This window comes from Hemiscyllium ocellatum, chromosome 9 (genome assembly GCF_020745735.1).
Source record: "Hemiscyllium ocellatum isolate sHemOce1 chromosome 9, sHemOce1.pat.X.cur, whole genome shotgun sequence".
NCBI lineage: Eukaryota > Metazoa > Chordata > Chondrichthyes > Orectolobiformes > Hemiscylliidae > Hemiscyllium > Hemiscyllium ocellatum.
In genome coordinates this window covers 81249865-81263557 of record NC_083409.1, presented here as the reverse complement: position 1 = coordinate 81263557, position 13693 = coordinate 81249865, and the positions used below count along the sequence as shown (strand labels likewise).

Here is a 13693-nt window from a genome sequence, read left to right as displayed (position 1 = left end):
AGCACAGCAGTTCAGGCAGCATCCAACGAGCAGTGAAATCGACGTTTCGGGCAAGATCCCTTCATCAGGAATAAAGGCAGTGAGCTGGAAGCATGGAGAGATAAGCTAGAGGAAGGTGGGGATGGGGAGAGAGTAGCATAGAGTACAATGGGTGAGTGGGGGAGGAGATGAAGGTGATAGGTCAGGGAGGAGAGGGTGGAGTGGATAGGTGGAAAAGGAGCTAGGCAGGTCGGACAAGTCCGGACAAGTCATGGGGACAGTGCTGAACTGGAAGTTGAAATTAGGATGAGGTGGGGGAAGGGGAAATGAAGAAGCTGTTGAAGTCCACATTGATGCTCTGGGGTTGAAGTGTTCCGAGGCGGAAGATGAGGCGTTCTTCCTCCAGGCGTCTGGTGGTGAGGGAGCGGCGGTGAAGGAGGCCCAGGACCTCCATGTCCTCGGCAGAGTGGGAGGGGAGTTGAAATGTTGGGCCACGGGGCGGTGTGGTTGATTAGTGCGGGTGTGTCGGAGATGTTCCCTAAAGCGCTCTGCTAGGAGACGCCCAGTCTCCCCCATGTAGAGGAGACCGCATCGGGAGCAACGGATACAATAAATGATATTAGTGGATGTGCAGGTAAAACTTTGATAGATGTGGAAGGCTCCTTTAGGGCCTTGGATAGAGGTGAGGGAGGAGGTGTGGACACAGGTTCCACAGTTGCTGCGGTGGCAGAGGAAAGTGCCAGGATGGGAGGGTGGGTCGTAGGGGGGCATGGACCTGACCAGGTAGTCACGGAGGTAATGGTCTTTGCAGAAGGCGGAAAGGGATGGGGAGGGAAATATATCCCTGGTGGTGGGGTCTTTTTGGATGACTTACTCTGACGGATGAGTTATGGGATGACAGACCCTGACAGATAAGCTATGGACTGACTTACCCTGACAGATGTGCTATGGGATGACAGACCCTGACAGATGAGGAATCGGATGACATACCCTAACAGATGAGCTCTAGGATGACGTTCCCTGACAGATGCACTATGGGATGACAGACCCTGACAAATATGCTATGGGATGACGTTCCCTGATAGATGCACTATGGGATGATAGACCCTTAAAAATGTGCTATGGGATGACGTTCCCTGACAGATGCACTATGGGATGACAGACCCTGACAAATGTGCTATGGGATCACTTACCTTGACAGATGAGCAATGGGATGGCTTACCCTAGCAGATGAGCTGTGGGATGACAGACCTGACACATGAGCTGTGGGATAACTTACCCTGACAGATGAGCTATGGGGTGACATACCCTGACAGATGAGCTATGGGATGACATTCCCTGACAGATGCACTATGGGATGACAGACCCTGACAGATGCGCTATTGGGCGATATACCCTGACAGATGTGCTTTGGGATGACTTACCCTGACAGATGTGCAATGTGATTATGCTCCCTGACAGATGCACTATGGGATGACAGACCCTGACAGATGCACTATGGGATGACAGACCCTGACAGATGCACTATGGGATGACAGACCCTGGCAGATATGCAATTGGGCGATATACCCTGACAGATGTGCCATGGGATGACATACCCTGATGGATGAGGTATGGGATGACATTCTCTGACAGATGTGCTATGGGATGGCTATGCAGTAATTGCCTAGAAGATTTAACCTTCCAATTGTATGATGAATTGAGTTGAAGACTTAGGTTTCCAACTTACTTACCTTCATAGCAAATCAGGAAGTGTTAGAGAGGAGATTACAACCTACTGTAACCACTGGATAAATATAATACTGACAGCCGACCATTCTCACTGACATTATGGCCTACCTTCCAACAACGGACATCTGACTTTCAACTCCCTTCCCATACATCTCTTCTCCCAACACCCAACTGGTTCTTCCAAACTGATGAGCACTCAACAGCAAACTCACCATCTCATCCAACCAGGCAGGTTATGCTCCTGCCCACCTGGTACCCTACACCCTCACCTACATATCCTTGAGACTCTATTAATCACCCATTTCCCTAAAACCCTATTCCCTTATCCACACATCAGCCACTTGACCCCTTTACCCATAAATTGGACCTTTAAGCCCTGGAGTGTGAGAGTTACTGCTGTAAACAGTGGTGTAATTTGGCCTCCAGTGCTGGTCGTGTAAGTGCTGGAAGTCTCCCATATCATGTCTGCTCAATATTTCTCAAGAGGCTTATGCTGGGCATTCGGGTGTGAAACACTTTCAGGGTTAGGTTAGGTAAAAAGGATCAGATTGCCATGGATAGCCACTCCTCAAAAGATTTGTTCCCCTGTCATTGGTTACCTTCCATTGTAATGTTCTGCCACCTGCAGCTCTCCATGCAATGCAATGCAGACATGATTAGATATTCAGAAAGTTGGAATCTATTTTATCCTGATAACAATTAGGTCACTTATGTAAAATCAGGTGTATAATCAGTTATTTGCGTGTAATGAATTACAATGAGATAGGTAAAATTGTTGCTCACTAAAGTGCATGACCTCTCATAACCAGCTCTGTTCTGAGAATGTGTTGGACTAATATAGCCTCTCCCAGTAAAGGTGCATTTCCACACTGGAAAATGAGTTAGTTGATCTATCTGTGTTCACTGTGGTTTACAAGCATTTAGAAACTTCACAGAACAGAGAAGGCTAAAATCTTTGCTTCTGAGTCTATATATATTTCAACCTTTCCAAAAAAAAAATCCAAATGCATTAAATCTTCAGAAGAATGGGCTGGACATTTGATTTCAGTTGGCTGAAAGTTGAGGAATGTGATTACTGATGTTCGTAAGACAAATCATGAGGAAATCTCAGTGCAAACGCCATCATCCAATGCACACAGCTAGCACTGGCAACTGAAAGATTGAGATGTGGGAATTGAATTTGGAAAGTAAATGAAATGGAAGCTTTTGGCCAATCTGTTTAAAGCGATTTGCCAGAAAAACAAGTGGGACTCGTGGTCATAAGAGTCTAAAATGGGCAATAGCTTGAACATCTGTTAAAGGTTGCTGCATTAGGAAAGCACAGGATTACCTCACAAAATGTCTTTCTCCATCAGAAATACTAAATGTTTAGATGGGAAGGAACCCATGTTTGGACTTTGCTTTTCCTAGGAATGATTTGTTTCCACCTCCTCTGCAAATCTGTGAAATGGTCAATTAGCAGCACCTCAGATTCCATCATGTGCTAAAAGGTTTATTTAACTTTTCTTTCTGCTGTCTGGCCCTAGTTTATTACCCATCCCTAGTTACCCTCAAGAAGATGGTGCCTTCTTGAACCATTGCAGTTCATGTGCCATTAGGGAGGGAATTCCAGGATTTTGACCCAGCTAAGCAGAACATTTGAAAATAATATATGCGCAATGGACAAGCCAGCATACCAGGCTTATCTTAGGATTGTTTGTGTAATTAATCATGGTCAAAAGAATTCCTTTGATATGGTTCCAGTGATTGACATATGCTCTTCAGTTAACCCATCAGAGCATTCTTAGGATCTAGAGAGAGGAATGTGCTGAGTTGGTAACTGACCAAACAATCTATAATAAGGGTCCATCTGGAAAAACTGATGTCTAATGCAGATAAACTTTAATTAAGCTGTTCACTGGAAGGAAGCGAACTCCCTGCTCTGTTGCCTGGTTAATAGTAAATCTGCAGGTGTAGATAGTATTCATGATGAATTCATAAAAGTGCACTCGGAAAGTGAAGGAGAATCATCAGTGGCTTTGGGGAATAGTGCAAGAAAGCAAGTGTTCTGTGTTTAGCTACCTTTCAGAGTCTGGCGGATAGAATTTCCCTTGTGGCTTCTGTACTTCTGACATTCTAGAGCAACGTGATGTCTGTTTACGTGCCAAAGAATCCTAGTGAAAGCAAAAACTACTGACTAGTTTCATGTTATCAGTAGCTATTGAAAGGTTTAGTCAATGTGTTCTGGTTCATTTCAGATTATTTGGATAACAGTGAAGAAAGGTGGAGTGTGTGAATTTTATTCTTGTGATGAAATTAGAAAGCACTGCTGCATTATGTAGATTGTAGAACATAGAACTATACAGCGCAGAACAGGCCCTTCGACCCTCGATGTTGCACTGACCTGTGAATTAATCTAAGCTTACCCCCTCTACATTATCCCATCATGATCCATGTGCTTATCCAAGGATTCTTTAAATCTCCCTAAAGTGACTGAGTTAACTACATTGGCAGGGAGGGCATTCCGCGCCCTTACCACTCTCTGAGTAAAGAACCTGCCTCTGACATCTGTCTTAAATCTATCACCTCTCAATTTGTAGCTATGCCCCGTCGTACAAACTGATGTTATCATCCCAAGAAACAAACTGTCACTGTCTACCGTATCTAATCCTCTGATGTTAAAAATCACAACACCAGGTTATAATCCAACAGGTTTAATTGGAAGCACGTTAGCTTTCGGAGCGACGCTCCTTCATCAGGTGACTGTCATCAGGATAACCACCTGATGAAGGAGTAGTGCTCTGAAAGCTAGTGTACTTCCAATTAAACCTGTTGGACTATAACCTGGTGTTATGTGATTTTTAACTTTGTACACCCCAGTCCAGCACTGGCATCTCCAAATCATAATCCTATGATTATCTTGTATGTCTCTATCAATTCCCCTCTTAGCCTTCTTCTTTACAATGAGAACAGACCCAAGTCTCTCAGCCTTTCTTCCAGACCAGGCAACATCCTGGTAAATCTTCTCTGCACCTTTTCCAATGCTTCCACATCCTTTCTGTAATGGGGCGACCAGAACTGTACACAATATTCCAAGTGCGGCCGCACCAGCGTTTTGTATAGTTGCAGTATGACATTATGGCTCCAGAACTCAATCCCTCTACCAATAAAAACTAACACACCGTATGCCTTCTTAACAGTACTATCAACCTGGGTGGCAACTTTCAGGGATCTATGTACATGGACTCCAAGATCCCTCTGCACACTACCAAGAATCTTTCCATTGACCCAGTATTCCACCTTCCTGTTATTCTTCCCAAAGTGAATCACCTCACATTTATTAGATTAGATTAGATTAGATTACTTACAGCGTGGAAACAGGCCCTTTGGCCCAAAAAGTCCACACCGACCCGCCGAAGCACAACCCACCCAGACCCATTCCCCTACATTTACCCCTTCACTAACACTACGGGCAATTTAGTATGTTCTACGGGCAATTTAGCATGGCCAGTTCACCTAACCCGCACATTTTTGGACTGTGGGAGGAAACCGGAGCACCCGGAGGAAACCCACGCAGACACGGGGAGATTGTGCAAACTTCACACAGTCATTCGCCTGAGGTGGTATTGAACCCCAGTCTCTGGAGCTGTGAGGCAGCAGTGCTAACCACTGTGCCACCGTGCTGCCCATATTTATCTGCATTAAACTCCATTTGCCACCTCTCTGCTCATTCCTGCAGTTTATCCAATACCCCTTGCAACCTGCCGCATTCTTCCACACTGTCCACTACTCCACCGACTTTAGTGTCATCTGCAAACTTACTAACCCATCCACCTATTCCTGCAACTAAGTCATTTATAAAAATGACTAACAGCAGTGGTCCCAAACAGATTCTTGTGGCACACCACTAGTAACTGGACTCCACTCTGAATATTTTCCATCAACCATCACTCGCTGCCTTCTTACAGAAAGCCAGTTTCTAATCCAAACTGCTAAATCACCCTCAATCCCATGCCTCTGCATTTTCTCCGACATCTTACCTTGTGGAACCTTGTCAAAGGCTTTACTGAAGTCCATGTACAGCATATCAACTGCGCTACCCTCATCCACATGCTTGGTCACCGTCTCAAAAAACTCAATGAGGTTTGTGAAACCTGACCTGCCCTTGTTGAAACTATGTTGACTACCTGGAATCAAGTTGTTGCTTGCTGGATGATTATAAATCCTATCTGTTATAATCCTTTCCAAAACTTTTTCAAAAACAGACGTAAAGCTCACTGGTCTATAATTACTTGAGTCATCTCTACTGTCCTTCTTGAACAAGGGCACAACATTTGCAATCCTCCAGTCCTCTGGTACTAAATCTGTAGACAATGACGGCTCAAGGATCAAAGCCAAAGGCTCCAACACCACCTCCCTAGTGTCCCAAAGAATCCTCAGATAAATCCCATTTGGCCCAGGGGACTTGTCTACTTTCACTCCTTCTAGAATTGATAAAACCTCTTCCGTACTAATCTTGATCCTTCCTAGTCTAATATCCCGTATCTCATTCTTCTCCTCTACAATAATCTCATTTTCCTAAGTGAAAACTGTTGAGCAATATTCATTTAGCACCTTTCCACGGGGTCGACACACAACCTCCCACTTCTGTCTTTGACTGGCCTTTTTCCTCCTCTAGTCATCCTTTTATTTCTCACATACCTATCAAAAGCTTTAGGGTTCTCCTTTATTCTATTTGCTAAAGACTGCTCATGTCCTCTCTTTGCTCTTCTTAACTCTCTCTTTATATCCTTCCTAGCTAATTTGTAACTCTCCATCGCCTCATCAGAACCATCTCATTTCATCATCACATAAGCCTCCTCCTTCCGCTTAACAAGAGGTACAACTTCTGTCGTAAACCACCGTTCCCTTACTTATTACTTCCTCCCTGCCTGACAGGGACATATCTATCAAGGACATGCAATATCTGTTCCTTAAACTAGCTCCACATTTCAATTGTCCCCATCCCCTGCACTTTGCTCCCCCATTCCATGCATCCTAAGTCTTGCCTAATCGCATTATAATTGCCCTTGCCCCATCGATAACTCTTGCCCTGTGGCATGTATCTATCCCTTTCTATTGTAAACTAAGTGTAACTGAATCATGGTCACTCACTCCAAAGTGCTCACCTACCACTAAATCAAACACCTGGCCTGGTTCATTACCAAGCACCAGATCCTGTGTGGCCTCCCCTCTTGTCAGCCCTTTAACGTACTGTGTCAGGAAACCCTCCTGCACACATTGGACAAAAATTGATCCATCCGATGTACTAGAGTTATAGCATTTCCAGTCAATGTTGAGGAAGTTATAGTCCCCCATAATGACCACCCTGTTCCTTTCACTCTTACCCAGAATTGTTCTGCTGATCCTCTCCTCCACATCCTTGAAACTCTGGGGAGATCTATAAAAACACTTGCAGCAGTATGACCTCTCCTCTCCTGTTTATAACTTCAGCCATATTACCTCAGTAGATGAGTCCTCATCAAAGGTTCTTTCAGCCACTGTTATACTGTCCTTGACTAACAAGGCCACACCTCACCCTGTTTTATCGCCTTCCCTGTGCTAATGAAAAATCTAAATCCTGGAACCTGCAACATCTATCCCTGACCCTGCTGTAAACATGTCTCCAAAATGGTCACAACATCAAAGTCCCAGGTTCCTATCCATGCTGCAAGCTCTCCTACCTTGTTTGGATACTTCTGGCGTTGAAGTAGACACACTTCAAACCAGCTTGCTGTCTGCCAGCACACACCTGTGACTGTGAAATCCTGTCCATGTCCTCCGTACTCTCATCCTCCTGTGCACTGGAATTACATCTCAGGTTCCCATCCCCCTGCTGAACTAGTTTAAATCCACCCAAATGGCACCAGCAAATTTCCCACCCAGGATATTCATACCCCTTTTGTTCAAGTGAAGACTGTCCTGTTTGTAGAGGTCCCAAGTTCCCCAGAATGAGCCCCAGTTATCCAAGTACTTGAAACCCTTCCTCCTGCACCATCCATCCACGTGTTCAGCTGATATCTCTCCCTATTCCTCGCCTCGGTTTTACATGGCACGGGTAACAATCCAGAGATAACAACTCTGTTTGTTTTAGCCCTCAGCTTCCACCCTAGCTCCCTGAAATCCTGCCTTACATCCCTATCCCTCTTTCTACCTATGTTGGTACTAAATGATTGGGGAAGTCAGTTTGCATTGCTTTCGTTGAGAGTTTTTGTAAGGTTTTGAAACCAGTAGTTTGCGGCTTTGATGATTAGTTGCAAGATATAGGACTATGTGTCAAATTTTGAATTTTGTCCAGGATGTGCATTCCAGTACCTGGATCAGTGTAGGATCAGTTGGACTTGTTCATATTTCCTTTTAACTTCTGAGTTCCATTTCCACCATCACACTAAAATTATGTGTTCCTCAGAGCTATATTTTGCATTATTAGTCTGTGATTTATTTCATTTTTAATTTTCTATCCAGTTTTATCTATTTATCATTGCAACTCTTTCTATTGAAGAATCCACATTGTAATCTTACAGAAATAATGTGCTTTTTTATAATACCATCTCAGATTTGAGGACGCAATGCTGATCACTTTTCTAGTTAGTTAATTAGAGCCAATTTCTGCTTCATTCACTTTCTCTTCAATCACATTAGCTTTGAATCTTCAATACTGTTTTCTATTTTCTTTGGCTTAGAAAAAGACTTATTTCGCAAACAGACTTGGATGCATTCGAAAAAACAGTGTTCTTCATTTTGACCAATTTGCGATGTTTTGACCAATTCCATGAAAGATTGTTTTTAAGTTGTGTTTTAAATTCAAAGTGAGTTTGTGTAAGTTTAAAAGTATTTTGATGGCCAGTGCTGAAGTATATGAGTCAAAACAAAAGCTGTATAACATAGAAATTCATTTACAGTAGATTACCAGTTCAAACTGGACTCATGGTATAACAGTAGGGTTGGAGTTTAGAGGAATGGGAAGGAATCTCATTGAGACATTGAAATGCTCCAGGGATTATGTTTCGCCTGACAAGGGATACAGAATAAAGGGGTACAGTTTCAAGATACAAGTGGTGCCAGAGAAAAAGGGTATGGTTCTTAATAAATATTTTGCATCTGTATTCACAAAAGAGAAGGACATGGTGGATGCTGAGTCTAGAGAATGGTATGTTGATTTTCTGGAGCATGTTGATGTAATATAGTTGTGGGATATTTTGAAAAGCACTAACATAGTAAAGTCCTCAGGTCTTGATGGGATCTATTCCAGAATACTGAGGGATATGAGGAAGGAAATTGTCAGGGCCTTGTACGAAATGTGGAGAACTGTGACCAGTGGTTTTCCACAGGGATCAGTGTTAGGATCCCTGTTGTTTGTGATATATATAAATGATTTGGAGGAGAATGTGGATGGTCTGATCAGGAAGTTTGCAAACAACATAGAAATTGTGGGAGCTGCGGATGGTGAGAAGGGTTGCCAGAGGATACAGCAGGAAATAGATAGGATGGAGACTTGGGCAGGAAAATGTCAGATATAATTTAATCTGGAAAAAATGTGAGGTGATAAAAATTGACAAGTCATGTTGCAGCTGTGTAGAACTTGAGTTAGGCCATATTTGGAATATTGCGCATAGTCTAGGTTCCACATTGCCAGAAAAATGTGAATGTTTTGGAGACGGTACGGAAAATGTTGACCAGGATGTTGCCTTGGACGGTATTAGCCATGGGAAGAGATTGGACAAACTTGATTTGTTTTCACTTCAATATGGAAGCTGAGGGGCAACCCCACAGAAGCTTACAAAATTATGAGAGGCATGAATATAACAGAGAGTCAGAGTGTTTTTCCAAGGACAGAAATGTCAGCTACTAGGTTTAAGGAAAAAGAGGAGAAATTTAAAGGAGATGTGAGAGGCAGGTTTTTCACATGAGGATGGGAAGTGCCTGAAATGTGCTGCCAGAGGAGGTAACACCAGCAGATACAATAGCAACGTTTAAGAGATATCTTGACAGATACATGAATTGGCAGGAATAAAGGAATACAGACTGCATAGAGGCAAAAGGCTGTTAGTTTGGAAAGACATCATGTGTTGGCCAGGCTTGATAAAACAAAAGGCCTGTTCCTGTACTGTCTTTGTTCTTCAATATGCATTCGGGCATATCAGACTGAGATGAGGAGACGTTTTGTTACTCAGAGGGTGGCAAACCTGCCACAGAACGCTGTAGAGATGAAGTCACTGAATTTATTTAAGAAAGAAATATAGATTCTAGATGCTAAAGATGTCATGGAGTATGGAGTATGGTGTTGAGTTATGATAGTGTTGAATGGTGGCGCAGGCTTGATGGGCTGAATGGTCTACACCTGTTGATGTTATCTATGTTTCTAACTGTCCAGTGAAGGGTCTTTGATATTTAAATGATTGTGTTGGTGGCAGTGACTCTGGGTAAGTCATTAAAGGGCAAGCAGTTGCAATCAAAACAGATGTTGACAAGGAAAAGAGAGAATGAGTGAAGAAGGGGTGAATGAATGCATGTCGAGAGTGTGGCACTGGAAAAGCATAGCAGGTCAGGCAACATCCAAGGAATAGGAGAATCGAAGTTTCGGGCATCATCAGGAATGTGCAACTGGAATGGGGCGTGTTGAGATGATGGGTTGAGGTGACAGTCAGATAGGTGGATGTAATGGTGACTAGCAACACAGTCTACATGGTTAATACTTGAGTCTGGAGGAGCACATTCTTTCCTGAATGAAGGTGGCTCAGCAATTTATGCCCAGTTAGATGCCCCATCCTAATATGGCTGTTATTAACCCAGTAGCAGGCACATGTGGGTTATTTATACATACTTGAGGGCTCTCATTCGAAGGCACTGGCACACAGGAACAGTTTTTTTTCCTCTCACATATTCTGATCTCCTTGAGACTCGACATTTTTTAAAAATTCATTCACGGGTTGTGGGCATCGCTGGCTAGGCCAGCATTTACTAGCAGTCCTTAATAACTCAGCAGTTGAGTCAACAGTATGTAATTCAGACGAGGATATTGATGGCAATTTTCTTTCCTAAAGGACATTAACGAACCAGATGGGTTTTCCAGCCATCAACAATAATTTATGGGACTTTTAATTCCAGGTTTTTTTTTCATTAAATTCATGAGAGCATAAGAGAGACTTGGGAAATGAAGGTTTTGAGCTTTTAAGTCTGTACTTTCAACCACCTGCCCAATCCTGAAGGGGTTTGCACACTGGTCGAAATCTATTAACCAAATAGTTCTGTGGGAGCCAATTCAGGACCCCAAACAGGGGTCAGCAGGCTCATTGTCCTGTTAACACTAACAAAGAGACTGCCAATTTGTTAGAAGAGATCAGCTGTCTGTCTCTGATGCAACACCTCTTTTAACGTGCAAAGTTTGTCATCTATATAAATGATTTGGATGAGAATATAGAAGGCATGGTTAGTACCTTTGCATAGTAGACAGGGAAGAAGTTTTTCTAAGATTACAAAGGGATCTTCTTCAAATGGGTTAATAAGCTGAAAAATGGCAGATGGGAGTTCAATCTGGATAAATGCAAGGTATTGGATTTTAGTTCAACAAACAAGGGCAGGACATATCCAAATAATGATAGGGCCTTGGATAGTGTTGTATAACAGTGGGACCTAGGAGTTCAGGTACATAATTCTTTGAAGTTTGCATCGCAAGTAGACAGGGTGGTTAAAGAGGTGTTTAGCATGCTTGCCTTCATTGCTCAGTCCTTTGGGTACAGGACATTGGTGAGGCCTGTTCTGGAATATTGTATGCAGTTCTGGTCGCCCTGTAAACCAGAGAGGGTTCAGAAGAGATTTATCAAGATGTTGCCGAGTACAGAAGGTTTGACTTATAAAGAGAGGCTGGATAGACTGGGACCTTTTTCACTGGAGCGTAGGAGGTTGATTGGTAACCTTATAGAGATTTATAAAATCATGAGGGGTATAGATAGGGTTAATAGTAGGTGTTGTTTCCCTAGGATGGGAAATTTTAAGACTACAGGGTATATCTTTTAAGATGAGAGTAGAGAGATTTAAAAAAGACATGAGGAACAATTTTTTTAAACAGGGTATGGTATGAACTTTGAGGAAATGGTGGATGTGGGCACTGTTCCACTGTTCAAAAAACACTTAGAAAAGTACATGAATTGGAAAGGTTTGGAGGGATATGAGCCAGGAGCAGGCAGTTGGGACTAGTTTTTTTGGGGATTACGTTTGGCATGGACTAGTTTGACCGAAGGGCCTGTGTCTGTGCTGTATGGACTCTATGTCTGTCATTTGTAATTTTCACTCAGTGATACATTATAAAAGGCAGTGACCATTCATATTTTCAAAAAACCTGAGATCTATTAGTTGGTTCTGAGGACATGAGATTCATTTTTTTGAAGGTTTGCTAAGTCTGCAAGTTGCAGTGAGAGAAAACCCAATCATCTTTAACCTATTAAAAGGAATCTTTTGACAACTAATTGTCTTGATTAAATATTTAAATTTAAATTCTCTTTCAGGTTTACAAAAATCCAGAACACTAAAGTTACAATGAAGCAAGATGGGATCAACTCCTTGAAATACAAACTGGTGAATGTAGCCAAATACCCGATGTACACAAACATCACAGTGGACATTGGCACACCACCACCTCGGCCTTCAAGAGGATAGCAGATCATACTGTTCTTAAGGTGGTTCTCCTGGTCCATTAGCCCCACAATGGACAATCTTCCAATCTATCTTTCTCCATTTTTCTCGTTCTGTCTCTCCAAAGAATTATGGTGACTAAATTACAAAAATAAAACTAACAAAGCATGTGAAGGCGAGCAGAATGAAAAAGATCCTCTTGCTGTATGAAGTGGCTAAAATACTGCCTTCTACAATTAAGAGATGTAAACAAGATGAGACCTGGATACACTAATCTGGGAGCATTTGTTGTTCTTAAGCTCTTTTTGTGTGAAATCAAGTGGGAAATGCAGCTCTATACAATCTCTTTAGTACTCTTTAACAAAATTCTTGGTCTGTTTTAAGATGGCTTCCTCTAACGAAAAAAAAACTTAGTCTGTTTGGATCTGGTTCTCTGAAGGATCTTTGCAACCGAACCTTATGCCAGATTACTTTTGTTTTTGGTGAGACCTTATCTACAAGAAGATGTGGCTGCAAGGTCATTATGGGTCACAATGGTTTTTAACTCTCTGACTGCTGAATACTCTTTGCAGCTTTAAGAATTACTGTATGCTCATGTTTTCTACCATATAACATAAGAAGTTTCTTGTAAATTTCTAATATTGAATGTTACAAAGTTATTAAAAAATAAAGCAATTAAAGGAAAACAAAGGAATAATAAATGCCTGGGTTTACAAAGTTTTTACAAATAGTCTATGAAAAAGCCTTTGATAATGCTTATCAGTAAAGTTTCATAGATGAGTTGGTGAAAAGTGATATTGACTGTGAAATTTATCCATACTGGATCCTAAATAGTGAGGATCAAGACAAAACAAAGAGACAATTGAGTAAAATTTCAAGTGAAAAGGGGTGTATGAAACAGCCATACCAGTCATCAAAAGTATTCCCCTGTCCACTGAAAAGATGATCAGAATTGGAGGTGCTTCCAGGGATACAATTTGGAGGCACGAACATAAGAAACCTGCAATTTGCTCAGAGCACAGCACTTAATTGTAGAGTCCGAAGAGGCACTGAAAAATTTGGTACATTGGATAAAATCTAAATTAGAATGTGGATTGAATATGAACAAATGCTAGATTAGAATGGTGCTGGAAAAGCACAGCAGTTCAGGCAGCATCCGAGGAGCAGTAAAATCATCAGGAATACAGGCAGAGAGCCTGAAGGGTGGAGAGATAAATGAGAGGAGGGTGGGGGTGGGGAGAAAGTAGCATAGAGTACAATAGGTGAGTGGGGGAGGAGATGAAGGTGATAGGTCAGGGGCGAGGATGGAGTGGATAGGTGGAAAAGAAGATAG

At 42.3% G+C, this 13693-nt stretch overlaps 1 protein-coding gene across 3 annotated transcripts in view; it reads left to right on the top strand.

The window, feature by feature from the left end:
• The window catches only part of b4galt2 (UDP-Gal:betaGlcNAc beta 1,4- galactosyltransferase, polypeptide 2), a 465910-nt gene extending 452959 nt beyond the window's left edge, over window positions 1-12951 (top strand). For all 3 annotated transcript variants that reach the window (XM_060830513.1, XM_060830514.1, XM_060830512.1), the window contains one exon: window positions 12234-12951. In XM_060830513.1, coding sequence (XP_060686496.1) covers window positions 12234-12384 — 151 coding nt within the window. In that variant the 3' untranslated portion in view covers window positions 12385-12951. The remainder of the gene's footprint in view (window positions 1-12233) is intronic.
• The last annotated feature ends 742 nt before the right edge of the window (window positions 12952-13693 follow it).